The sequence below is a fragment of the Penicillium chrysogenum genome, assembly GCF_028827035.1.
Source record: "Penicillium chrysogenum strain IBT 35668 chromosome Unknown utg000004l_segment0_segment0, whole genome shotgun sequence".
In the NCBI taxonomy this organism is placed as follows: domain Eukaryota; kingdom Fungi; phylum Ascomycota; class Eurotiomycetes; order Eurotiales; family Aspergillaceae; genus Penicillium; species Penicillium chrysogenum.
In genome coordinates this window covers 2858900-2884305 of record NW_026622752.1, presented here as the reverse complement: position 1 = coordinate 2884305, position 25406 = coordinate 2858900, and the positions used below count along the sequence as shown (strand labels likewise).

The 25406-nt window shown below is 49.0% G+C and overlaps 10 protein-coding genes across 10 annotated transcripts; 5 read left to right on the top strand and 5 right to left on the bottom strand.

Moving 5' to 3' along the window:
• Positions 1-97: 97 nt before the first annotated feature.
• On the bottom strand, positions 98-1217 carry N7489_007042 (uncharacterized protein; the record flags this gene model as incomplete). The annotated part of the gene is made up of 3 exons (XM_056712792.1): positions 98-412; positions 467-1034; positions 1096-1217. The coding sequence occupies 3 exons, from the start codon at positions 1215-1217 to the stop codon at positions 98-100; spliced, it is 1005 nt and encodes a 334-aa protein (XP_056566507.1).
• Positions 1218-1695: 478 nt separating this feature from the next.
• On the top strand, positions 1696-3373 carry N7489_007041 (uncharacterized protein; the record flags this gene model as incomplete). Its single annotated transcript, XM_056712791.1, has 3 exons — positions 1696-1831; positions 1888-2888; positions 2951-3373. The coding sequence occupies 3 exons, from the start codon at positions 1696-1698 to the stop codon at positions 3371-3373; spliced, it is 1560 nt and encodes a 519-aa protein (XP_056566506.1).
• Positions 3374-3892: 519 nt separating this feature from the next.
• Positions 3893-6418, bottom strand: N7489_007040 (threonine/serine exporter family protein; the record flags this gene model as incomplete). Its single annotated transcript, XM_056712790.1, has 1 exon — positions 3893-6418. The coding sequence occupies one exon, from the start codon at positions 6416-6418 to the stop codon at positions 3893-3895; it is 2526 nt and encodes an 841-aa protein (XP_056566505.1).
• A 1747-nt stretch (positions 6419-8165) lies between these two features.
• Positions 8166-11029, top strand: N7489_007039 (glycoside hydrolase family 55 protein; the record flags this gene model as incomplete). Its single annotated transcript, XM_056712789.1, has 3 exons — positions 8166-8644; positions 8700-9348; positions 9401-11029. The coding sequence occupies 3 exons, from the start codon at positions 8166-8168 to the stop codon at positions 11027-11029; spliced, it is 2757 nt and encodes a 918-aa protein (XP_056566504.1).
• Positions 11030-12660: 1631 nt separating this feature from the next.
• On the top strand, positions 12661-13224 carry N7489_007038 (putative GPI anchored protein; the record flags this gene model as incomplete). Its single annotated transcript, XM_056712788.1, has 1 exon — positions 12661-13224. One exon carries the CDS (start codon positions 12661-12663, stop codon positions 13222-13224), a length of 564 nt encoding a protein of 187 aa, XP_056566503.1.
• A 547-nt stretch (positions 13225-13771) lies between these two features.
• On the bottom strand, positions 13772-15040 carry N7489_007037 (uncharacterized protein; the record flags this gene model as incomplete). Its single annotated transcript, XM_056712787.1, has 2 exons — positions 13772-14549; positions 14613-15040. The coding sequence occupies 2 exons, from the start codon at positions 15038-15040 to the stop codon at positions 13772-13774; spliced, it is 1206 nt and encodes a 401-aa protein (XP_056566502.1).
• Positions 15041-16036: 996 nt separating this feature from the next.
• Positions 16037-17074, bottom strand: N7489_007036 (uncharacterized protein; the record flags this gene model as incomplete). Its single annotated transcript, XM_056712786.1, has 3 exons — positions 16037-16332; positions 16392-16692; positions 16751-17074. The coding sequence occupies 3 exons, from the start codon at positions 17072-17074 to the stop codon at positions 16037-16039; spliced, it is 921 nt and encodes a 306-aa protein (XP_056566501.1).
• Positions 17075-20596: 3522 nt separating this feature from the next.
• Positions 20597-21856, top strand: fhpA (flavohemoprotein; the record flags this gene model as incomplete). Its single annotated transcript, XM_056712785.1, has 1 exon — positions 20597-21856. The coding sequence occupies one exon, from the start codon at positions 20597-20599 to the stop codon at positions 21854-21856; it is 1260 nt and encodes a 419-aa protein (XP_056566500.1).
• Positions 21857-22413: 557 nt separating this feature from the next.
• On the top strand, positions 22414-23403 carry N7489_007034 (uncharacterized protein; the record flags this gene model as incomplete). The annotated part of the gene is made up of 2 exons (XM_056712784.1): positions 22414-22674; positions 22732-23403. The coding sequence occupies 2 exons, from the start codon at positions 22414-22416 to the stop codon at positions 23401-23403; spliced, it is 933 nt and encodes a 310-aa protein (XP_056566499.1).
• Positions 23404-23637: 234 nt separating this feature from the next.
• N7489_007033 (uncharacterized protein) lies at positions 23638-24185 on the bottom strand (the record flags this gene model as incomplete). The annotated part of the gene is made up of 2 exons (XM_056712783.1): positions 23638-23963; positions 24023-24185. The coding sequence occupies 2 exons, from the start codon at positions 24183-24185 to the stop codon at positions 23638-23640; spliced, it is 489 nt and encodes a 162-aa protein (XP_056566498.1).
• Positions 24186-25406: the final 1221 nt, after the last annotated feature.

Below are 25406 nucleotides of genomic sequence, written 5' to 3'. Positions count from 1 at the left end.
TCTTGAATGCTGATATTTAGTTATGTTGGAGAGATGTATAATATTCTTAGTCGTCTTCTCTCAATACATATACACATTTTATACATGATATATGCTGCTATCCTTGGTTTCTGGCTTCTTCAACCCACTTTCCATGCGGCTTATAAGGGAACGTAGACCGGAAGTGATTGGCGATATCCCGCCTGGTCGTCACCCAAACGTCGGGCTTGTCAGCGACGTATTTCATAAAGTTGCGCAGCGCCTCGCATCGACCAGGCTTGCCGATAATACGAGTATGCAAAGGAATGTTCATCATCTTGCCGCCTTCGCGGTACAGCATGTCGAATGTGTTCTTGAGGTAATTCTCGTAGCTCTCAACCACGCTAGAGCCGAAGCCGGGAGACATGTGGAATTTCCCATCGTTGCAGTCATACTAGCCCAATGTGTGAGCATGTTTTGCAATAGAATGGTATGAGCATGAACTTACGTTGTATGGGATCAAGAGCATACCCTCGCGCTCATTCTCAGGTAAGTGGTCCTCCCATGGGAGGTCAAGCCAGTAAGGAACATCATCATTGTAACACTCAGATGACCAAAGAAACTCAGCACCCAGCTCCTTCCAAATTTCCGGAAACAGGTGATGCGTTTGTGGTGTTCCGCGACCAAAGTAGGCTCCCACAGGCATCTCGCCGGTGACCTCCTTCAACATCAAAAGACTCTCCTTGACGTATTCCTTGTCTTCCTCGAGATTAAAGTCCCAAAAGTCCTTCCATCGCAGCCCATGGGTGGCTATTTCATGTCCATCGCGTACCAAGGCTTTGGCGAATGTTGGGTTCTTCTTCAGAGCGACTGCAACGGCATAGGTGGTAAAGTTCCAGGCGAACTCTTTGAACAGGCGCATTAACCGCCACGAGGATGCACGACTCCCGTACTCAAAGTCATGCTCGGCATTAAGGTAGCGTGCATTTTCACGGTGTCCACCGGATGCGCCCTTTTCCCACAGATACGGCTCCGAGATACTATCGCCGTCCAAGATGCAGCGCTCACCACCCTCCCTAATAGTAGTTAGTTTGTGACACATGAAGAGGAACGTAGTGCGAACGAATATAATCTTACTCATAATTCAGCACAAATGAAACTGCTATGCGAGCGCCGTTGGGCCATTTGGCGTCGAAGCCCTCTTCGCCGAAACCCTCAAAGTCTCGGGGAACTTGATACTTCGGATCGATGTGGACCATTGGGAAGTGATGTGGTCGTGTCAACTGCTAAAGAACTCGGATGCAATTCAGTGGATATTTTGTGGAAATTTCAATTGAATAAATGGTCGAGCTGCTGGCTTCTTGTTATCTCCTTCCTCGGCTGATATCCCACATCAAGCGGGGGTCGGTCCATCCGACGGAGCCTCCGATGCGGACCGATTGTGAGGTGAGGGGGAACTTCCAAGCAAATCGCGGCATTCGAAGCGAACACAGTGGGAATACTGGATGTAGCTCCTCGCGTTATCAGAATTTTAATTAAATAAACCCCACTTCCGCAATGGGGCAGGTGACTCTTGGAGCTATTGGACTGTAAATTCCGGGGCTCAATCCTTCATCACGATAATGATTTGGCACAGATGTGGTTGAAGCCAAATAAACAGCTCGAGCTCAAGAATAATCACAATTGAACGCACTTCCCCTGAGTGCACATTATAATCCAGGGTGATTTGACACCGCCATGGCTCTGGCAAGAGAGGAGATGCTTTCCCTGGCAAAAGGCCTGTCGTTGGAGGTCTCAGAGCAGGATATTGAAGACTACGAGGCGCTTCTTGCACGTATGCAAAACGCACTAGAGCTGGTCGCTGCAATGGACGGTAAGCAAGCAAGATCAGATTTCAACTCGAGCATCAAGTACTTAGCATCGCCGCAGATTACCAACCAAGACCAGACCAGACCACCAGTCCCAGGCGGAATATCCACTTTCCCGAGCCAGCCGACAACCCCCTCGGGGCATGGGCCTGGCGTTTCTATCTATCCTCCAATTCTCCCAGGTCCAATGCACTGGAGGGCAAAACTCTCTGCCTGAAAGACAATATTTGCGTCGCCAGCGTACCGTGTTTACTCGGTACTGACACCTTCCGCGACTGGGTCCCGCATACCGATGCGACTGTGGTGTCGCGCATTCTTAACGCCGGCGGCGTCATCACCGGTAAGGCCGTATGCGAGAACCTGTCCCGGGGAGCCGTCAGCTCGACCGCAGCAACTGGGCCTGTGCACAATCCGTATGCGCGGGGATACTCGGTGGGAGGCAGCAGTTCGGGCACGGCGGCGCTTGTGGCGAGCGGCGCCACGGATATGGGGATCGGGTGCGATCAAGGGGGCAGTATTCGCATCCCGGCCGCCCTGGCGGGATTATATGGGTTCAAACCAACAGCCGGGTTAGTACCATACACGGGTATTGCGAGCAATGATGCGAGCTTGGATTATGTTGGGCCGATCACCACCACTTGTTTGGATAATGCGGTGCTGCTAGAGGCGATTGCTGGTGCTGATGGTTTGGACGACCGTTCGGCAGCGGGGATTCCATTTCCTACAGGCGTGCCACGATACTCGCACTTGTTGAGGGAAAGTAGCGCGGCTGGAATCAAGGGGTTGAGGATAGGAATTTTGAAGGAAGGTCTGCCTCCTCAGACTGACCTGAATATAGAAGAAAAATTCAGAAATGCGGTTAATGCCCTTGAAAGGCTGGGAGCTAGTGTGCAGGAAGTTAGTGTGCCGCTTCACTCTCATGGCAGATCTATTTATTCCGTGGTCAGCAAAATGGGAAATCATATGGGAATGATGGGGCAAGCGACAGGTCGACGACAAGTGATGTTGACGGATTTGTTTGAAAGGAAGGGCCTTCCCTACACGCCCGATGTGGTCAGCAAGGTAATTTCAGGCCCGTTAAAGAGCATGCATTCCTCACTGGAAGTCGCTGACCTGTGTGCTAGATGAGCATTATGAGCAAGGAAGCCCTCCTCAGCGGCGAGTTCGCCTGGCAGCGATATGGAACCGTATATCCGAAGGCCGTGAACATCATGCGAAAGTTGAAGGATATGTATGACGACATTCTATCTTCAGTGGACGTGATGGTAATGCCCACGACCCTTTTGCCCGCAAACCGCCTCCCAGTTTCAGTTGCAACGCCGTTGGTCCAAATGGAAGCGGCGAAAGGGATGACAGAGAACACTTGCCAATTCAACGCCACTGGGCACCCAGCACTTGCAATTCCTATCGGATATGTGCCTGCCACTGGGGATAAGAACGTCCAGTTGCCTGCCAGTATGCAGATTGTGGGCAGGTGGCATGATGAACTGACTATATTCCGTCTTGCGAATACGTGGGAGCGAAGCATCAACTGGAAGGAATTTTGATGATAGCGAATATCATTTAATGAGGTCGGGAAAGATGCAGTATGCCCGCAAGGTTATGGTCGCCTTGTTCACTCTCGTCGGATAAGAATGTCCGTATTGCCTTCCTGCTCTATTACTCTCGCAGTCCAGATATTACCCAGGATAAATGGAGTCCAAAAGAACGACCGAAGTGTGAACCTTCCAATCTCGCGGGCGGTTCTGGAGAACTGACCCCCTTTTGTAAATCCCCTGAGTGAAAAGAATAACATTGTAGAGAACATGTATGTTTGTGAGTTGAGTCTGTTTCCTCTGTCAACATCTGAGTGGATGTAAGTAAGTACATGGGTAGACCTCAAGTACATCGAAGGATTTTCTTTCACATGGAACCAATGGGACAGTTGAAGTTACCCAGAAAATATTGCTACTTTCCCTAAATAGGCATGCTGAATACCTGATATATATGTTCTTTATTTATTTTCGTTGTACATATTATCCCAATATCAACATCAAGCTACGGACTACCTCCTGACTGCATACATCCTAGAAGCTAAACAGTCCGCTGCGGGCTTTGCCATATGGATAAACTACAAGTGCAGAAATGAACAAACCAACCGTAATGCCAATAGCAACCTGAATCATACCAAACCCTAGACTGAATACAGAAGTACCAGACTGCAAGCCAGCCCCGGGCCCTGAACTCCCACCACCATGACCGACACTTTGACGAATTTCATCCGCGGATTGTACACCCGAGATTAGAGATCCGGTTGCAGCCAGTCCAGATGGCACCAGAACAAAAATGCCAGGTAAAATAGCGGTTGCAGCATGGCCATGCCAGAGCCGACTGTACATGTTTCCCATGATACCTATAACAAACGCGCCGACTGTATTCGCGACCTGGGAGTTCGATCCCAATTTCTTCGTGCTGAAGTAGTTGCTAATGTAACCCGCCAATGCGATCACAGTCATGGGTGGGAGCTGTTTCCATTTGCCTTGGTTGATGATCAAAAGCCAAACCGTCATGATCGCAACGAATGGGAACCGTTGAACATAGGGATCCTTAAAGGCACCCTTCTCTGGACAGGAGGTTTCGGATACGGCATTCTGGTCTATCAGTCCGTAGATGGTTGTGCCAACGGTAATTCCATATCCAATGAACAGCGAAAAGAGGAGAGCGTAGACCATCCGAATCGAGCCAGCGATGATCTGATGGGATTGAAGTTCCAAGCTACTACAAAGAACAAGGAATCCTGGCAATATCAATGCAATCGAGGATTGTGCGATGGCGGAGAAGCAAAAGAGGTACTGTGGCTTGCCGTCCACAACTCCAATGGAGATGGTCCCGAAGGCTCGGGCAAGGAAAGACGTCACGACTGTCGATGTCACTTCAAAGACATTTGAATACAACGCCGACCGAGGCGCAGCGACATGTTGCATTAAACCAACAAGTATACCATTGAGAAAAATGATCGGCATGTCAATCGGCCGAGCACTGAAAGCGAAAGGTCCTACAGTTGCAGTAGCCAACCCGTATATGAAGACGACGATGACCTTGTGATACTGAGGCTTCTTCTTGATGATTGAATCAATCTCCTGGATTGCTTCTTCAATGCCAATCACATCATGGATCACATTCTTGTAGATAAGATGTGTGTCCGAAAGGCGAGCCAAATCGATCCCCTGGGCTACGCGAACCAGCTTCACCTCCGTTGTGCGGGTAGAAGGGTCATCGAACGACATGACCATACATCCAGGCAGATACAGGAATTGGCTATCGACCTCCAATACCTTTGCCGTCATCTGCATGTATTCTTCAAGTCTATGTGTGGGAGCACCGAATAACATCAGCGCTTTGCAGAGCTGCATGATATATCGCTGCCGACAGATAATCTCTGCAATGTGCACTGTCACTCGAATTTCATCCTCAAGCCGCATATTGCGACCTCCGCCACCTCCTCCTCCTCCGCCTCCTCCGCCGCCGCCGCCTCCTTCGTTGTTGCGGCGCTTCGAGGCTTGTGAGAGGACCTCGCTTGAAACAGGAGTGCTTGCACCACTGAAACTCTCCGCGCCCCCACCAATCAAGGTCGAGTTTGACGTATTCCGAGGCTTTTTGTACCATTTCACTGGTTTTCCCTTCTTGGGTACTGGTGTTGGGGCCCCGCTGGGGGCCCCGCTGGGGGCGGATTCTGTGCTGCGGGACGAGTCAGTTGACGTTCGAGACTGATCTCCAGCACCTTGTTGCTGACCACCTTGCAATTTGATCAAGTGCGACAGGATCCCGCCGCCGCCAGAGCGATATCTAAAGTTTGGATCTGCTCCCGGCTCGTTCTCTTCATCCTTAAACTCATTGTCGGGGTGGGGATAAGGCTTCCCACGACCTTTGCGGCGTTTTTGGGAATGATCTTGGGTCAAATCTCGCACCAGACGATGAGCCTCGGAGCTGGTCTCTTTCTGATGCCGCTGCTTCTCCTCCACGCTTTTATGCTTGTCATCTGTCATGTCAGAGAGGGGAACTGCACCGCCGGTCGCCCAGTCCGGGTGATGCCTCCCGGCTGATAGGTCGTCTCCCTCGATCTGTGGGCGACCCAAACGGTCGCCAAATTCCGATGCTTTCTCCCTGAAATTCCTGGCCACGGCGCGCCATTTATCCCTCATGGATCGTTCTTGGGGACCCTCAGGCTCCTTCTTCTCGTCCTCCTTCTCATCTTCCCGCGGCTTGTTCTGATCTATCCTTTCAACGCCTGGCTTGCCGTCGCTCTCACCCGGATGTGGCTCACGGTCTCGCTGTGGCGTATCTGCAATATCCGCAGACTCATGGGAATATGGCATCGTTGGTCGATGGGGCTGTCCTTGACTCAGAGCATGATCCCATTCTTCGCGGAGACCTGCCGGCGGCGGGTCATGCCGAGCCCCCTGCACGTAACCCGCATCTGATCGAAATCGAACTCTTGGCGATGGCTCCGCACCCTGTGGACTGTCTTGCGGTGCATCCTGCCAAACTTCGGACGAGGTTGTATTGTCTGGGTCCGAGTCATCGTTGAAGTAGAGGGTGGATGCTTCAGACATGAAGGCGATGCGTGGGTTCTCACTGCTTCACCAACATCCAGCCTCCGGTTATTTGGGATCCGATGAGTTTGTCGACAGTAAATATGTTTCCTGTCAAAAATTTTGGGAACGCCGTCGCCTAATGTCCTCGGGACTTCCGTGCCAAACTGGGTTATCAGAGTCGCGAGGTGACCTCACGGGGACGTGATTGGGGTATGCGTGTGAACCATGGTCGGCCATCAGCAAGGAATTTATTTTTCCGCTGGTCAGCGATATAGGAAATCATCGACTCAGTGGAATTCTGAGGCCTTTCCGCCATGAGGTATTGTTTGCGGGTGTCGCCTCATCGGAAATGTATCCCACGCAAATCTCGGACTTGTAGATCCCTCGCCACCCAGCATAGTCCCTCATCATGTAATTGCTATAGAAAGATGAAATAGCGGCCTGAGAGAAACAAAATTTGACAATTGACAATTTGGCCCGTTCACAATTTCCCTCCTTGTAAACAAGCACAACCTAGAACTCCATTTGTAGTTACAATCTGCAAGAACCAGATTTTGAACACGGGAGTTACTAAAGCTGGAAATTCTGTATAATATCGTTGTATGTTGTGGTTGGATGAATCCCTTAGTGAGCCCAGGTTTTTGAATGCTATGCTCGAATATATATTGGTGATTATGGCTACTCGACAAGTCCAAACGTCGACGCAAAACAGATACTTCGATTTTGGCTTTCGTTCAGCTAAACATACAGGATAAGGCCGCTGTAATCTGGACGAAACTTGCATGCTGTAAAGCGTGGATTGGATTCTCCCAGCTGCAACCGAATGGATAGAGACTACCTTCCGGGGTAATATTAATATTCATGGTGATGAAACTTGGCAGATAAGATTGGCAGGCATCCAGTGTGTCCCGATCATAGAAACATAACGTAAGCCAGATAGCGAAGAGACATACTTGATGCTGCATAGCTCCCGTTGGTATGGAACTCGATATCAACCTGTAGACATTTGACGCAAATGCAAGGGGTGTCGTGAGAAACTTTATGCCGAAATTCAACCGATAGCCACGTGGCTCGAACCCTACTAGGGAGCACTGGAGACCTGCCAAATGACTCGTATTATAACGAGGATTCTGTGTTGACGAAAGATTGTAAGTGTGTTAGCAAGGCCTTGAAGTTGGTAGGACTCAAAATATAGCTTCGGACTTCGATGTCGATATATTCAAGGGCCTAAGTGGAAAGACACGAGAATATTCATTTTTAGCACTCGTGTTGAAATGATGTGGGAATAAACACTTCAAGATGCACGCCGAAGTAAGACTTTGGGCCATAGCCATATGAGATTGCAAATGGTAATTGAGAATATTCACTACTACAATTATATAGAATGGAAACCATTCAGCATTATAATATATGGCTGAGATTTCGCCAGATCAACGAAGTCGGCAATACAAGGGAAGTTACAGCGACGACATAAGCCCGCAATATTTTGCCCAGAAGGTTACGAATCCCGAGTCTTGCAAGGGGCGTCGATCATCCATGGCCCTTTCAAACGGACCATTCAAGGTACACCGAAAGGGTCGATGCACATTCTTCATACAAGGAGATCTCTGTGGGCATTCCAAGATCATCTGCATGGTAACTGTCGGAAAGTCTGACATATGCACAGGGGATCATGTTTATTAGAATCCATTCATCCACTTTTTCTCTTCCCTTACTCTTTTCTACCTACTTGGAGATCGAGCTTGTGGTTTGTTGTTGATTGAATATGAGGGGTTTCCCTTTTTTGGCTGCAGTGGCAGCCGTTTCTACAGCGTCAGGTGCTATTGTGCCTCTAAACTCGGTGCGCGCGTCTTCATCGTATGTACTGTCATCCACAATCATTCATTCGAGACCGGCATACGATTACTATGACTACCCGTTTGATTGGGCTCTTGCATCTTCTTTGGCCGGTCTTACCGGTGCACCACCCACTGCTACTGTTCATCAACATGGTACCACGACTTCACCATGTACAGCAAATACTCTCTCCACGGCTGCGGAATTCACACCGAAGCCTGTCAATGCTTCTACAGGCACCCCTTCACAAAAGGCGGCTAGTTCCTCTTCGAAGATGATGCAACCTACCTGGACAGCAGTTAACTCCAATTCGGCGGCCCCAAATACTCTTGCAACAAGTGTGAAGACTTCAACTCCACTGCCAAAGACACGCACTCAATCGACCAGAGCCAGTGTTCCGACTCCATCGTACGTGTCATTTCAAGGTTTCATAGCGTCATGGAATGTTAATCAATATGTCTAGACCAATGTCTCAAAAAGACCATTCGCCCGCGACAAAAACCTGCGCTGCCCCTACTGGCAAATCACCAGAGACCTACTGGCTTGACGAGCAGGACCACAACCAACGAGGAGCTGGATTTGCTCCCTACGCTAAAACGTCGCTATACCCAGTATATCGCAATGTCATGGATTACTCAGTTGTCAATGATGGCAGTGGTAACCAAACCCCGAAACTACAGAAGGCCATAGACGATGACGGCGCGGGTGGCAGTCGCAAGGGGCATGGTGTCACCCGGTACCCTGCCCTGGTCTACCTTCCAGGAGGCGTGTATCAGCTTGAAAGCACTCTCAACCTGACTGTGGGTACGATAATTGTTGGCAATCCATTGAACCCACCGATCATCAAGGCTGCGCCGGGGTTCCGTGGCGACTATCTCATCATGGGGTATGATTCACACAACGGCAACCCGGAAACTAGCTTTGCAACGTTGGTCAAGAACGTGATCATGGATACGACCGCCCTCAGCGCGGACCGTCACTTCACTGCTCTTCAATGGGGAGTTGCCCAAGGGTCAGGTTTGACAAATGTTAAGATTCGCATGCCAAAATCCTCCACGGGTCACACTGGAATAGATATCAATGCCGGGTCAACAATCGCTGTTACTGATGTGGTAAGTAATCAGAATCCTAAGGACACGGAAAAAGCAGCCTAACAGAGTGTAGCATATTACTGGCGGAGCTATTGGGATCAAGAACTCCAACCAGCAGGTCAACTTCAAGAACATCTATTTCCACTCTTGCAGAACAGCTTTCTCCGCGGCAGGTGGGTGGACGGTGCTGCTCCAACAGGCAACCTTTTATAGCTGCGGCACTGGTATCGATATGACTGGCAATGGATTGGGTAGCCTAGTGCTTCTTGATTCCACTTCCGTGAACTCGGGGCCGGTAATCAGATTCTATGACTCGTCCCATGATTCCGGAAACCGAAATAGCCAGTTCCTCATCCAGAACCTCAAGCACGATACTCCGAATGCTATCGCGGTCGATGCTCACGGCAATGTGGCACTCGCTGCTACCCCTTACGTCGATACGTGGGTCTGGGGTACTGTCGTCCCAGAAACTTACCAGACTGGGGCAAGCTGGGAGACAAAGCGCCCCGCCGCTTTGGTGGTTGGGGACAAATACTTTACCAAGGCCCAGCCCACCTACCAAGATTACAGCGCAGCGGACATTGTAAACGTGAAGACCGTATCTGGACACACAGTTAAAGGTGACGGTAAGACTGACGACACGGAAGCCCTGAACGCTATCTTGGCTCAAAATGCCGACTCGTGCAAGGTGACATACATCCCTTTCGGTGTATATCGAGTGTCGAACACCATCTTTGTCCCAGTCGGGACCCGCATGGTCGGAGAAGCATGGTCTGTCATTTCCGGCTATGGTGACAATTTCAAGGATCCCAACAACCCGAGGCCTGTCGTTCAACTTGGAAATCCCGGCGACGTCGGCGTGATTGAAATTCAGGAGATGCGGTTCTCCGTCGGCGAACCCCTGCCGGGAGCCAAGATTATTGAAATCAATGCCGCAGGCGACAAACCCGGCGATGTTGGCCTTTGGAACACGATGGGGATGGTGGGCGGGACCGCCGACACTAGTATCTCCAGTGCTTGTACGTCGCAAGACCCGAAGGACTGCATGGCTGCGTTTATGGTAATGCACCTGACCAAAAGCTCCTCCGCATATATTGAGAACTGTTGGGGATGGACTGCCGATCATAACATTGATAGCGAGTCACTTCTCACCATTATCTCAACTGGCCGCGGAATCTTAGTCGAATCCACCAAGGCCACCTGGCTGACAGGCACCGGTTCTGAGCATCACTGGCTGTATAACTATAACTTCCACAACGCCCAGAACGTCTTCGCGGGTCTTCTACAAACAGAGACACCGTATATGCAAGGCCAAGGCGAGTACCGGGCCGCACCAGAGCCATGGACAGCGGTCGCAAAATATGGTGACCCTGATTTCTCGTGGTGTGCTGCGGATGACCAAAAGTGTCGCACCGCGATAGCTACGAATGTCGATGGCGGATCCAACATCGCGCTGTACAACTCAGCTGCCTGGGCCTTCTTCGACGGGTACTGGAATGGTCTGTATAATGAGCCTTGCAACGGGAACTGCCAAACCAACATGATGCGGGTGACGAATGAACCTCAAAATCTGGTATGGTACTCGATCAGCACACGCATGACGGACGTGATGGTACTCGATGGGAAAAGCAATCCCCGTCAATCGGATCACAGGGGCGGGTGGGAAGGCATCATCCAGGTTTACGGCCAGTTTACAGCGTGATGTTCGGCGTGTTCTGTTTATTGCATCATCATAACTGGACATATGCATTTTGTTAATAATTCAAGCCATAGATAATCATTAAGGAAAGGGTCATGCACAACACAGCCAACCATGGCCCATTAATCACCGAAGCATCTCCATGTTTATCCCATCCCAGCATGTTCCATCCTCGGTATTCTTCCTGTTTCTTTTTTTAGCGCGGCGCCACTGCACGTGATTAAGTCGCTGCCTCAGGCGGAATGGCGAATTGATGCTGACCTGCATCGCCCGATGCGCCCCCGGCAACTGAGTCAACCAGTCATGGCTCACTAGACTGCTTTACTGCCCCTTTACAAGAAAAGGCACTCAGACTTGCTACATGACGCGTCATCCAAACCCTTGGAGCATCCCAGCCAGCCGAAAATGCCACAGGGGCCGACATCCTTGGAAATTGCGAGTGGGTGCTTCGTTGTTCCAATTATAATGACGGGCGCCGAGACTGGTTTATCCAACGCAAGAGACGACCCACTGTATCGGTAAAAATCGCTTTCATCTCATTGTCTACTCCGTATGGAGTAGTACCAATGATACTATAACTTGTGGGCAGTTGATCATCCTCCAAGCCACCCCTTCGGGGCTGATTATGTGTCAAGCCGGGGTCTCCAGTGCGAATCGATTTGTTGGGACCGCCAAGGCAGCCAAATACCCAAAAAATTGCCATGGTGTGAGTGTTTCTTTTGCAGGCGGCTGCCTTGCCCGCGACCACGACAAGCTAAGCTCACGCGAAAACATGCACGTCTTAAATCTTGCATATGTCTTCTGGGAGAAGGGAGGCGTCGAACGTCCCACTACTCGTGCCCCCATTATAAAGTGGACCCCGAGATGACGATATCGTTTCCATAGTCGTATGGCACCCCGATACGGAGTACAGTTCTCCTCTCTAACACCTAACACGGTACAGAGTACAGTGGAACTCCGAAACATTGGGCCATACCTTTGTACCTAGATATACCGCCCTATATACCGCTTGCCCGGTATATACTGTGATAAGAGGCGTCGGCCGCGTAGTCTTCCTAGTGATCTTCTCAGCTAGTCTTCTCAGCTAGTCTTCTCAGCTAGTCTTCTCAGCTAGTCTTCTCAGCTAGTCTTCTCAGATAGTCTTTTCATGTGTCTTTTCAGTGGTGTTTTTGGCAGTCTCCGTAGGCATATACATTTAACTGCTCCATGCTGGATCACGCACCTTCACGCTACCTAGGTACCTACCTAGGTATATTAAGAGTTTTAGACTGCCAGAACCAGCAGAATTTGGCTGTAGATCTTGGTACAGATGTTTCCAATATTTCGGTCCCACTGTACTCCGTACTCCGTACATAGCCCCCCTATCCTGAACGGACCCTACGATCGACATGAAAATCGCCTTTCACAAGGCTGAGGTGATGTCGCCACTGCCACTCCAGCTGCCTAGCATCCATACGCAATCAAACTCCGATGTTTCTATCTATAGAAAAAATAATGCCAATTTACCAAATATACATAAGGAGCAGTTCCCCCACGGATTTCCAAATTTTCATTCCATTTTAAAATCTAAATCACCTACCACCTAGATCACACAAAACCTTCCCAGTCAACCTTTCTATTTTCCAACCATCAAAATGAAGTTCACTCTGATCTCCTCTACCCTCTTCCTGGCCACCGCTGCCATGGCCTCTCCAGAAGGGTTTGACGTGAACTCTATCGTCTCCGATGCCGAGGGCATCTACTCAACTGCCGTCGGCGGCGGCCAATCGATCGCCTCTGACGCCGAGGGCATCTACTCAACTGCCGTCAGCGGCGGCCAATCCATCGGATCCGACGTCGCCTCAAAGGCCACCTCTATCGCCGACGCTGTGAGCACAGGCGGATCCGCTGCCGTCTCATCCATCAGGAGCGAGGCTTCTGACGTCGCGAGCGAAGGAAGCTCCATTGGCTCTGAGATCACTAGCCGGGTTGCCACCGCTGTTTCTGCTCAGACTACATTGACTGACTCCGCCGGCTCGGCCACCGCTACCGAGTCCACTACCATGACCAGCACAGTAGCCACCGGGTCTGCTTCCGGCTCTCCTTCCGGCTCTTCCTCCACCTCTGCCTCTGACAATGCCGCCTTCGCTCGTCCCACTGCTGTCGGCGCTGTTGCTGCTGGTATGGCCGGTGTTCTTGGTGTCATGGTTGCACTGTAAAGTGTCGATACCTTTCTCCGTTGATCCAGGATTTGATTCCAGACATGATATCCACTACGCCTTTTCTTCACGACTTTCCTTATATACTTGTTCGTCCCTTTCTTGCTCGCATCTGAGAAAGGAGGTCTAATGCTGGCGTTCTTTTGAAGCTGTACATATATATATACTTTGGTTGTATGACCTACATTTGGTCGACCACTTCGACTATACAAACTCATGGAGCTGGTCATAGCAACACGACTAATAGGCATGCGTACGGCATTGTTTGTAACCAATTAAACACATTCTCTTATCTGATCTCACCGCACTGGCAGCCTTTCTCGGGTATACAAAGTGAACAGGCATGACCCAAAAGTCCCATTATGAGCGATGTCAATAGCGAATAGAGAAACTTGATTGAGCAATGGTAACAAAGGTACCAATAACGGATACAACCTTGTGAAGTTTTACATAGCAAGATATAAAGACACAAACCCGTTCCTCCGCGACGACAGGGATATCCCCTCTGTAGCGAGGACCTGGAACTTTGGGATAGCGTATCACCAGATCACTCTGTGTCCGACAGCATGATATAGTCATTATACGCTTGGTCTTTCGGTCTCTCTGGTAGTGTGGCTACCAAGAGGCCATCTTCGCTGGGATCCGACGCTAGTAGGTTATGGGAATCCACGTAGCTCACGAATTGGTACCCCGGGTGTGAGAAACTATCCCACAAAGAGATAGGCATTGATAAAAGACACAGAGAATATCCCTGAAGGTTAAACACACCTTCGATGGTCACGGTGGAGTCTATTGTTGATAGCGACGCCTGCCACTCTCTGACTTGGCCAGGAATAGTATTCCTAGGAATGGATACGGAAATAAGGGCACGTCCCGTAGGTATTTGTGCCTTGCTGGTCGGGTTCTCTACCGTCCATATGTAGTTGTCAATATGTTGGATGATGATAGATGGTTTACGACAGTCCACATATTGAGGAGTATAGCGCAGCTTAGTATTCGGGTCATTGGCTTGGGTACAGAGAGCTTCGTGAAGTTGCACAACAGTAACCGGCGCTGGTGACGCAGTGTATAGAAGGTTTGTCAGACGGGTGGTGAAATTATTGTTAACATCGTAATTGGGACCGTTATAATCAGGACTCTCGTTGCCTGTCGCAAACAGGTACTCCTCGTGATGGTCCTTGTTCTGCAATATCTTTTGCAGGCTGTGGCATGGCTGACGAAATTCTCCAGAGTAGGAAGTATCGATGAGAACGAGGACGTCTGACTTCCTGCCAAGATGAATGGAAGACCATGGGATTTTAACGGCATCAGGCCTGCGGGTTCCGCTGAGGGTCGATATCAGTGATGCTGAATGAGTGCAATCAAGGGTCCTCTTGGGGGGTCCCTACCAGATGTCAAACTCCCATTCTGTTTCGGATACACCATGGCCAATATAGTGTATTACGAACAAGGTGCTTCTATCCCAGGTAACTTCACGGTCCATGTCATATCGCTGACGGAGTTCAAAAATTGTCTCACTTATCGCGTCCAATGCCTCCTCACTAGATGTTGATGGGATAAGCAAACTAGCCGTCTCGAATCCACATTGTATCCGAAATGTCTCCAAAAGTGCATCTTGAGGTTTGGCCAAGTCTAGGTCGTCATTGCTCCAGCGTAGACCAAGAACGACGGCTTTATTATATGGCCCGCGAGCCTGACGAGGCTTACTATCTATGGCTCCTCGGTGCAAGGCTTTAGTGACGCTCTCAAAACTGCTTTCGTGGTCACCAGAATGAGCGGTCCGGTGACTTGGAGAAGGTTGCTGCCTTTTAGACATTGTGGAAACTGAAAAAGGACGATAACAGGCCAAAAATGAAGGAATTCGGAACAATAACATGAGGATTTCACCATAAGTTAAAGATGATGAATGCTGAATATGACGTAGAAAATACACCTCCTTTTGTCTAAAGGCCGAAACCTCTCCTCCCTTGAACTCATTCGAAACACAATACCAGCTCAAATTAACATAATCTTCCTTATATCTGAAATAACTGGCTTACATGAAAGCGCTAACCATACCTAGGTATATATGTAGTAAGGGCTAACTAGAGATACGATATGAGGCACTAGATAACCTATGTGCCTTAAAGCCCCAGATAGAGAAGGTATCGAGGGACAAGAGTCGAGAGAAAAGGCATCATTCTTTCTTATAATCGAAAGATCTGGGTTCATCAATAGGAAGCACATAGGGAAACCGGGCGACAATAATATTGTCTGAAGTAATAGAATCACTCCCCCCGACAGTCATCTTAGGTCCGATATACCATCGCCGTGCGAAAATGATAATAAGTCATACACCTGAACCAGACAAATTGCGTTTTAATTGCAGAGGCGTAATTTGAGACATTCTCTCCACTTCATATCTTACGATTAATTTTCGAATGTCAGCGCTATAAGGATGGCTGCCTACACCGATTCCGAGGCAATTACAGCCAACTGCAGTCTATTGGGCTGCACGAGCTATATGCGTGCAGACTAGGCAAGTTGAGTTCGGTTGAGTTTGCCGACCACCCAAACTAAGTAGCAGTCATTGTTTTGATAACCTCGCAATTAAATATCCAGACTTATTGGCATCAATGAATTATTCCAGGCCCCATTGCCAGTCTCAATATTGACTCGGAGCACGTACCAACCACAATTCATCCAAGACCTACATTATGTACATAACAAGGAAGTTGTTCAGCGCATTCAAGGCTGCCTCGGCTATTGCCACCTAGACCCAAAAAAAGGCTCCAGGTTTCTATAGAGCAGCCTTTCGGACAATGAAGCACCGTTAAACATGCTCATCGGGCGCGATATCTCTTCTGGGATTTGCGACATTGGCGGTGATGGTATGTTCCGAACCAAGCAACGACTCCTTTCTGGCCACCTCTTCCTCGTTATAATCCTGACCAGGGTTGATCCTCTCCCAGCGCACAAAACAAAGGAGTCGGTAGAAAGCAGAGGCAAGAAGGGATCCAAGCAAAGGACCGACCCAATAAATCCAGTGATATCCGGGGAACGAGCGGTTGATCACATCTGGTCCTAGGGAGCGAGCAGGGTTAAGAGAACCTCCGGTATAGTAGTCACCTAGTGTGAAGGGTTAGCACGATACGCTGTGAACTAATCTGAAAATAATTGTTACTCACCAATCAGTTCTGCAACAAAGAAAGCCAGACCAATTCCGACTGGAGCTAAATAGGTGGACTTGTGTTTTACCACCGCCAACATGATGATAACAAACACAAGCTGTGCCGTCAAGAACATCTCAATGAAGAGTCCTTGCACAATTGATGCGCCGCCGCCGAGTCGGGTCGCGCAGTTTAGCGGGCCCGGAAACAGGGCACTCACCACGCCCGCCGCAGCAATTCCGGCGACCAGTTGCGCAGGGAATACAAACAACCCCCGAAGAGGGGGCATGCCACCAGTAAGGCAGAGAGCAAGTGTAACCTGGTGAAGGTCAGCTAGATGTACTCCCATTTCCCTTCCAGTGCGACGATGTCCATACAGCCGGGTTGAAGAGACCACCTGTGACTCGGAAGAACGCCCAGACATTGACCGTCAGAGCAAACCCAAAAGAAAGAGCCGAATACAACAAATTAGAAGTATTCGGTGGGGAACCAGGTGGTGGCATGGGCGTATTAGACACCTGTGTGCCCGCGAAAGAAAAGAAGAGAAAGAGGAAAGTCCCCACGAATTCACCCATTAGGCAGAGCAAGTTGTACCGCATCCTGTCTGGGAGCCGCAACATGGGCAGCTGGCCATTTCCACCGGAGGTCTGCGTCCCCTCGAGCGTCGAGGTATCAGACGAGTGGCGTTTCTTGAACAGCATCGCGAGGGATGAGGGAGCTGGAATGAAGAGAACTAACTGAAGTCAGAGCCGACTAATATTATCTCGTCAGAATGGGACTACCCCAGCTTCTTCTAATATCCATCATTCTTTGTACTTTATAACCGTTGCGAGTCGCAGACGTCACTACTCACTACAGGGGCGTCGCAACTGGACCGCGACTGAGCTTAGTTTATGGCAGTGGCTCCCTTTGCTAGGTGCGATTGGATAGGCTCATGTTTATGTCCCCGTATAGAATGGGATAATAGAGTGAGCATTCTGGGTTCGGTGGAGTCAAGAACCGTTGAATGGGGAGCATCCGGACTTCCGCAGACGATTGTGGGGGTCAGTTGTCTAGACCTTCCCATACGTCATTATCAATGGATTGTCCAATGGTCGATAGGTATCGGTCTTCTCCGAGTTTTCCTAGAAGCCTGTTGTTGGGCTAGTGTCAAGCATTGAGATCTAGATCGTCAGACGGATCTGGCATGAACGCCTTTTTTAAGGTTTGACAGCTCGGGATGTACCATTGCTACTCAATCCACACATATATCGGAGTGCTCGCGGATTACCAAGGTTTGCTGACCGAGTGAACCGCCTCAAAGCTGGTGAAGGATTGGACCATGATAGGATGTCGGACCTAATCGATGGAGATGATGAATCTTCGATCCAGCAGCTCGCATAGCCAGGACAGCTAAAACGGCATCGGCCCTAATCCGGGTAATTCTAGTTCATATCAATTAGTACAAAATTCCAACGAAGTACCGAGGCATATCTTCTGCCTGACTTCTAAGGTCACCTGCCAGAGTTAACGTATTCGGTAAGCGAGTGACGCATGTAAGCGAGTGACGCACCAAACCAAAAACGCGTCAATTAATTTAACTCTTCTTCTTTAACCACCCACTATGCCACCAATTCGCTCTCGGAGCTCTCAAAATTCAATAGAGTAAGAGGGTAGGATCTTATTAGCTATATAAGATTTTCAGAATCAAAAAATATCTTCAATTCGTGGAGCTGCACGCCGTTTTAAAGTGCCTGAGGCCACCCTCCGCCGCCGCCTTACTAGAGTTTAAAACCGCGCGACTTCTCGCGCAAATTCATATAAATTGACAGAAATTGAAGAATAATCTCTTGAAAAATGGATTCTCTCTATAGATTCCCGAGGATCTGCTCCCCGGCCTTCTATAGTATAAGAAATGGCGAATGTTCTCCTCGAGAAGCGCGGAATCACCCCGGTATCTTCGGTCGGCGAAAAATAGGTATATAACTTTGTTAAACGACGCCCTCTTCTATCCTCTCGGTTTTCGAAACGGTATAACTACGAGCGTGCGAAATATAAAGATCTAAAAGTTATAAAGGAGTGGTTTGATCTTATTTAAAAAACTATCCTTCAATTTAGGATCGACCCGGACGACGTTTATAACTTTGACGAGACCGGTTTTACGATAGGATTAACGGCAACCGCGAGAGTGATTACGAGAAGTGAATACTATGGTCGGCGAGCACTTTTATAACCTAGAAATCGTGAATAGGTGACGGTTATTGAGTGTACGAATGCTACTAGTTAGGCTCTCCCGCCGTGTGTGATTTTTAAAGGTAAAGTCTTTATTAAATCCTAGTTCGACGGCCTCCCGGAAGACTAGCGGTTCGAGGTTAGTCCTAATAGATAGACCTCTGATGAAATTGGACTTCGCTAGCTTAAAAAGCTCTTTATTCCTACTACTTCTTCGCGTACGAAGGGGGGTATCGGCTTTTGATACTCGACGGTCACGGAAGTCATTTAACCCCGAGGTTCGATAAAATCTACGAGAAAAATAAGGTGATACTAATCTATATACCTCCGTATTCCTCACACCTTTTATAACCTCTAGATATAGGCTACTTTACGGTGTTAAAACGGTCTTACGGCCGGATAGTTGAAATGAAAATGCGGTGCGGATCGAATTTTATTGATAAATTGGATTTCCTCGAAGCTTATCCTACCGCACGAATGGAAGCTTTCAAATTAGAGACTGTTAAAAACAGCTTTTAATCTGCTGGTTTAATTCCTTTTGCACCGGAGAGAGTGATTTCGAAGCTTAATATCCGGCTTGCTACCCCTACCCCCCCTCCTAGCCGGGGTAGTGATTGGGATCCAAAAACGCCTTCGAACTATATACAATTGGAAAAGCAAGCTTCCTCTATCAAAGCATTGCTTCGTATGAGATCAAAAAGCCCTCTAAGCCCGCTCAATTCCGCTATAAACCAGGTTTTAAAGGCCTGCTAGATCACGATACAATCCGCCGCACTACTAGAGAAAGAAGTGAGCGATTTACGCGCTGAAAACGAGAAGAAGAAGCAAAAGCGAACTCGATCTATAAGGACGATAGTCCACGAAGGGGATCTCTTAGTTCAAGATGTTCGTGAGCTACGTTCAGAGCCATTTGAGGCCCAAGTAGCGCGTATCAATGACTATCGTGAGTAGGTTTCGGAAGGTTTAAGGCCGCCCCCCAGGCCGGACGAGCATGTGGAATATGTAGGAAGCCAGGACATAGGAGAGAGACATGTCCAGATAGATGATGATTTTAGTTTATTTAATTTAATGGCGTTTTGGTTGAGATAAATGCATTTGAAATTAGTAGCTTTGGTTTGGTGCGTCACTCGCTTACATGCGTCACTCGCTTACCGAATACGTTAGGAGGCCCCAGGCCAAACGTGAGGAGTAGGTAATCAAATCGTCAAATCAGGCTTCCCCGACCGAATGGACCGGCAGAAACCGGTCCGTTTGGCGCCGACGAGATTCTCCGTGGCGTGACCATGTGTGACAACTCAATATACGGGATGGTGTATACACAGAGAGAGGTGGGGGTAGGAAGGCCCCTTGACCGACATGGATATTTGTCTCTATTCTGGGGAAGGAAGGGTGCATTTCCTTCCAAGGTTGTCTTGGACGAGTTGCAAGATGTTCTGCCAAATCATGGGAAGCGGTGAGGCGGAAGAGCAGAGTCCGCCTTCAGAAGGATATCCAATAGGAAATGGAGTTATTCCTGGAGATTTCTGAGGTTACAATGAACAGCTGGTATGATCGACACTCTGGGATCCCACTCTATCATATGTCGCGGAGACATGTAGTTATTCTTATTCAAATGTACTCTGTACTCTGTACTCTGTAGAGTCTAGGAACTTAGAACATGCGACACAAACTTGCAACTTACAGGTGGCAAGTTGCAAGTTGCGAGAACAGACCGAGTTAATCCCTTTCTGTCCCTCCGCGGAGCTCTCCGCGGAGATATCTTCGCTTCGGCACTGAAAATACTCAGGGATCATGCCAGACACCTTCCGAATTTTCCAAATCCCGTTGACGTTCTAGCGATCCAGTTACGGTGGAGATGGATGGCTAGACAACCAACCAAACGCAACCGGTTTCTTATTACTCAAATACTCCGACTTCTTATATTTAAGCCGCTACCCCGGTCATTGAACAGTTGAGACATCCGACAAACCTGTTCTTTCCTCAATTACCCAAATAAAACAGATCCATTCATCATGGGTTCCAATCCGGGAATGACCCCAGACCAAATCGCACTCATTAAGGCGACAGTGCCGGTTCTCGTGGAACATGGCAACACCATCACCACTGTCTTTTATCGCAACATGCTTGCAGCCCATCCGGAGTTGAACACCGTGTTCAACACTGCTAACCAGGTCAATGGCCATCAACCTCGCGCGTTGGCCGGTGCACTCTACGCATATGCATCGCATATCGATGATCTCGGCGCACTTGGCTCCGCGGTTGAGTTGATCTGCAACAAGCATGCCTCTTTGTATATCAAGCCCGACGATTACAAGATCGTCGGCAAGTACCTTCTCGAAGCCATGGCCGAGGTGCTCGGTGCGGCTTTGACCCCAGAGATCCACGACGCATGGGCCACGGCCTACTGGCAGCTCGCCGATATCATGATCGGCCGCGAAAAGCAGATTTACGAACAGGCCGAGGGTTGGACTGACTGGAGAGACTTCAAGATTGTGAACAAAGTCAAGGAATCCGAGGAAATCACCTCCTTCTATCTCTCCCCCGTTGATGAAAAGCCACTGCCGGCCTTCCAGCCCGGCCAATACATTTCCATCCAGACCTACGTTCCAGCTCTCAAGTACCCGCAGGCCAGACAGTACTCACTCAGCGACCAGCCGAAGCCGGACTATTATCGCATCAGTGTGAAGAGAGAACTAGGCCTCAGCCCTGCCGCTCCAGGTGCTGCCGCCCATCCGGGTTACATCTCAAATGTGCTACACGACACATTCAACATTGGCGACAAACTCAAGGTGTCCCACCCGTGCGGCGACTTTTTCCTTGCCCCTGCCGACTCAGAAACCGGTAACCCGATCGTGTTGATCTCTGCTGGCGTGGGCCTAACGCCACTGACCTCGATGCTCAACACATTGATTTCCAAGTCGCCCGCAACGCGCAAAGTGCATTTCATCCATGGTGCACGTTCATCGGGCGCGCGTGCTTTCAAAAAGCACATCTCCGAGCTCCCAAAGCAATTCCCCTCCATCCAAACGACGTTCTTTACGAGCCATCCCTCCGAGGGAGAGACAGAAGGTGTGGACTACGACCATGTCGGGCGGGTGGACTTGACCAAGTTGAAGGATCAGGATTTGTTCCTTGATGATGCCAAGACCGATTACTATATTTGCGGACCCGGAAAGTTCATGACTGATATGGAGTCGGCTCTTAAGGCCAAGGGCGTGGATGCCGATCGCGTCAAGATGGAATTGTTCGGAACCGGAGGTATTCCTCACTGAGTATGGATTATGATCAAGCCAATTTTGTCTCTCAGTTTTTAAAGTTGGTAGGTATCGGTTCGGCGTTTAGAAGCATATATCTCATCTCTTCAAACTTCAAATTACGATTGACGAACGGAAGAAGTCAAGATCACTGCCCAAGGGTGCAAGGTTGGATTACCCATCTGCTGAGCAAGCAAATCAATCTTAACTACCTAAAGGGGATAACTACACCCAGTTGGGTAGGATGTACTCCGTACTCCCTACTACTAGGTACTGTACTTGGATTTCCACACAGCGGGGAAGCTTAGCGCCCTGGAGCGCTGGGTGTATTAATAATCCTGTTGATTAAAAAAGTAATCGATCGACATCCATGGATCCACAAAGAACTCCATACAGCGTCATTTGATTCGGTCATTGTTGCCATTGACCGAACATGATTTCCATTTATAAGCATGAAATTTAGGACATAAAAGTTTCCTCTTGAAAATCCTCCAAGTCGAGTGTACCATCAAAGACCTTCTGAACTACAGCCTACCAACTGAGGCGCCCTTCTATCATCCATCTCCTATATCAAAATGGGTGTCAAAATCGGGGTCTTCCCCGCCTCTGGGGCCCTTGGGTCAAGCGTTGTGAACCACCTAGCGAAACTAGTCCCAGTGTCCGACCTGGTTCTGATTGCCCGCTACCCCGAGAAACTGTACGACCTCCAGCAAGCTGGCGCTAAGGTACGGAAGGCCGACTACGATGAGCCATCGACATTAGACACAGCCTTCGAAGGTGTCGATGTCTTGATGCTGATTTCATATGCGTCATTCGAGATAGATCACAGGGTCAAGGTAAGGAACCCCAGTTATATTACCCAAGTAAGTAGTTTGTCTAACAATGATAACTAGGCACACCATCTTGCTATAAATGCGGCCGTCAAGAGCGGCGTCAAGCACATATTCTACTCCTCTCTTGGATTCGGCGGTGACCTAACCGACCACAGCATCGCTCATGTGATGGGCGCCCACATCCAAACAGAGAAGTATCTCTCTTCGCTGCAGGACACGGTGTCCCACACCATAGTCCGCGAGGGTCTGTACACCGAATCCTTCCCGATTTATACTGCATTCTTCGATCCGCAGAATCCAGCGGACGAGGTTGCGATCCCTCATTCGGGTTCAGGCCCGGGTGTGGCGTGGGTCAAGCGCGATGAGCTGGGAGAGGCAACCGCCAAATTGATTGCCTCGTATATCAATGGCCCGACAAGCTTCGAGTATTTGAACAAGGCTGTCCTGCTCTCTGGGTCTCGGGAGATCTCTCTTGCGGAGACAGTTGAGATTATCGGTCAGGCTATTGGGCAACCGCTTAAGATCCGTGAGATATCTGTCGATGAATTTGTGAATCTTCCTCAGATTGGTGATAAGCTTACATATCATGGGGTTAATCTTTCGAGGGAGTGGGCTACGGCTTGGGAAGCTATCAGGCGGGGTGAGACTGCAGTTGTGTCTCCCGCTCTACGTGAGATCTTGGGACGTGAACCGGAGAACTATGAAACTACTATCAAGGCCTTGATGGGATGAGCATTTGCAGGTTGCTCTGATTCAATGTGTGTATCAAGAAATTAAATAGATTGTTTTCACCTGAGATCGAACCCAATCGCAGGAAAATCAGCTGATTGAATATCTCTATTTGTCATTTCTATATACTATATGAACTGTTGAATGAAATGCCCAGTAGTAGAGCGATCCCACCAGAATGCCTCTCCAAAAGCACAAGCAACTCTTATCGACCCAGCATCAAAACCGAGTAGACATTTAGGCGGAGTAGTTCTTCAACTCCTTAACATAGAGCTTCTCACTGCGGTACTCAGCGTTGTGAGCAGCGTACCAGAAGATCTCCTTGACCTTGTTGTCGCCGTAGCCGTCAATGGCGAACCAAGCCTTGCCGCCATGGGTGAACAGACCCTCCTCGTTGACACCAAAGCCAGTGAGGTTGCCGCCCTCGGGGACAGCGCCGGAGTGAGGGAGGGTCATACCGAGGGGCGAGACAGAGTCTTCGACAATGTAAAGGTTCTGGAAAGCGGTAGGAACAGCGTTCTTGGCAGTGAATGAGACGAGGCCGTTGGGGCTGCCGCCACGGACTAGAAATAGCATATTGGTTAGAAAGTTGAATTGAGGACATGAAGGGCTGGATGCTTACGGATCAGGATCTCATGAGTGGTGGTGTTGGCACCAATGTAGGCGTTCTGGCCATCGGTCAGGACGGTATTACCGCCTTCAGCGACAAGAGTGAAAGCGTTGGGAAGGTTGGCAGCGCTAATAGCGCCGACGAAGGCACTGATGGTGGCGAGGGAGAACTTCATTTTGAGTGTGAATTGGACTTATAGAATAGACTGGTGGTAGACTTACCGAGAAGACTCCGGCTCTTATATATTCATGAGCTATATCTATTGATGTAAATTTGAACCAAGACCTATAACATACCTCGACTTGTTGTCATAAAATTGGGTAGGATACTATTTTTAAAAAAGAGTGGCCACTCCAGAAAACTCAGCCAGTTTTATTGGACGCTCATTTCGCGATATTGAAACATGTCTTGCAACCCCTCAGGACAAAATGATTACTCCGCATTTCGACAGCCATAGCGGTCTAGTCCCGTATCTACTCCGTACAGGATCCTTCATATCTGTCAACCTAGAGAAAAGTCCACGACATGAGAGACTTGGAGATACGTATTTTGTTGAGAAATTGAATTGTCGATAGATCAACTTGCTAGAATCAGAGTTCGGGATTGACAATATCATAATATTGATCGACCGCGTCTACCCTCCTAAGACATTGAATGTCACCCAAATCCCTAACAGGTTCCGCGTCTTCGGTTAAAATCCGGGTACATACTTGTGCAGTTTCTTTCCGGAAGGAACCTGAGTTCACTTAGCCCCTGTCGATCTTCAGGATTGAGTGGAGAATCAGTCTGAGACATTACCTTTCTCGACCCCTATTCTATGTACATACGGAGGGGCGCCAGGTTCGCAATCTAGACCGACCCTATTTTTGAGTCCGGCTATTGCTTGTTGCTGTCTGAATGCGACCCTGACTCCAAAGTTGTAAGAGTGTTGGCCCGAAGGTCCCTGTTTGCAAGAGAAACTTGTTGATCCAAATTAGGGTGAAATGAGTACGGAGTTTGGCCGAAATAGCCACTGCCCTTCTCGAAGTTTCTTCCAAGGTTTTCTTCAAATGCTTATTTGGAACCGATGACACCTCTATCCGGTTGGACCCCACGAGCCTTTTCTTTAATCCAAACTCTAATCAATAGTCCGATTGTATGACATCATATATTTTCACCTTCCCAGGTAGCAGTACTCGGCAATAAGGTGTCGCGGTCCGAGATCGAGTCTGACTTCCACAATGGATATAAACCACAACACACTGAAGCCTTCCAAGGTTCATCCGGAAGGCAGTGTGGCTACTACGGCGGCTATGTTAAACATATGAACGCAAGTCACGTGGCCACTTTCTCATCAAGAGCTAAACAATGCACATCTATTACGTAGCTTTAGCCAGAAAAAGCCTGAGGAATATAG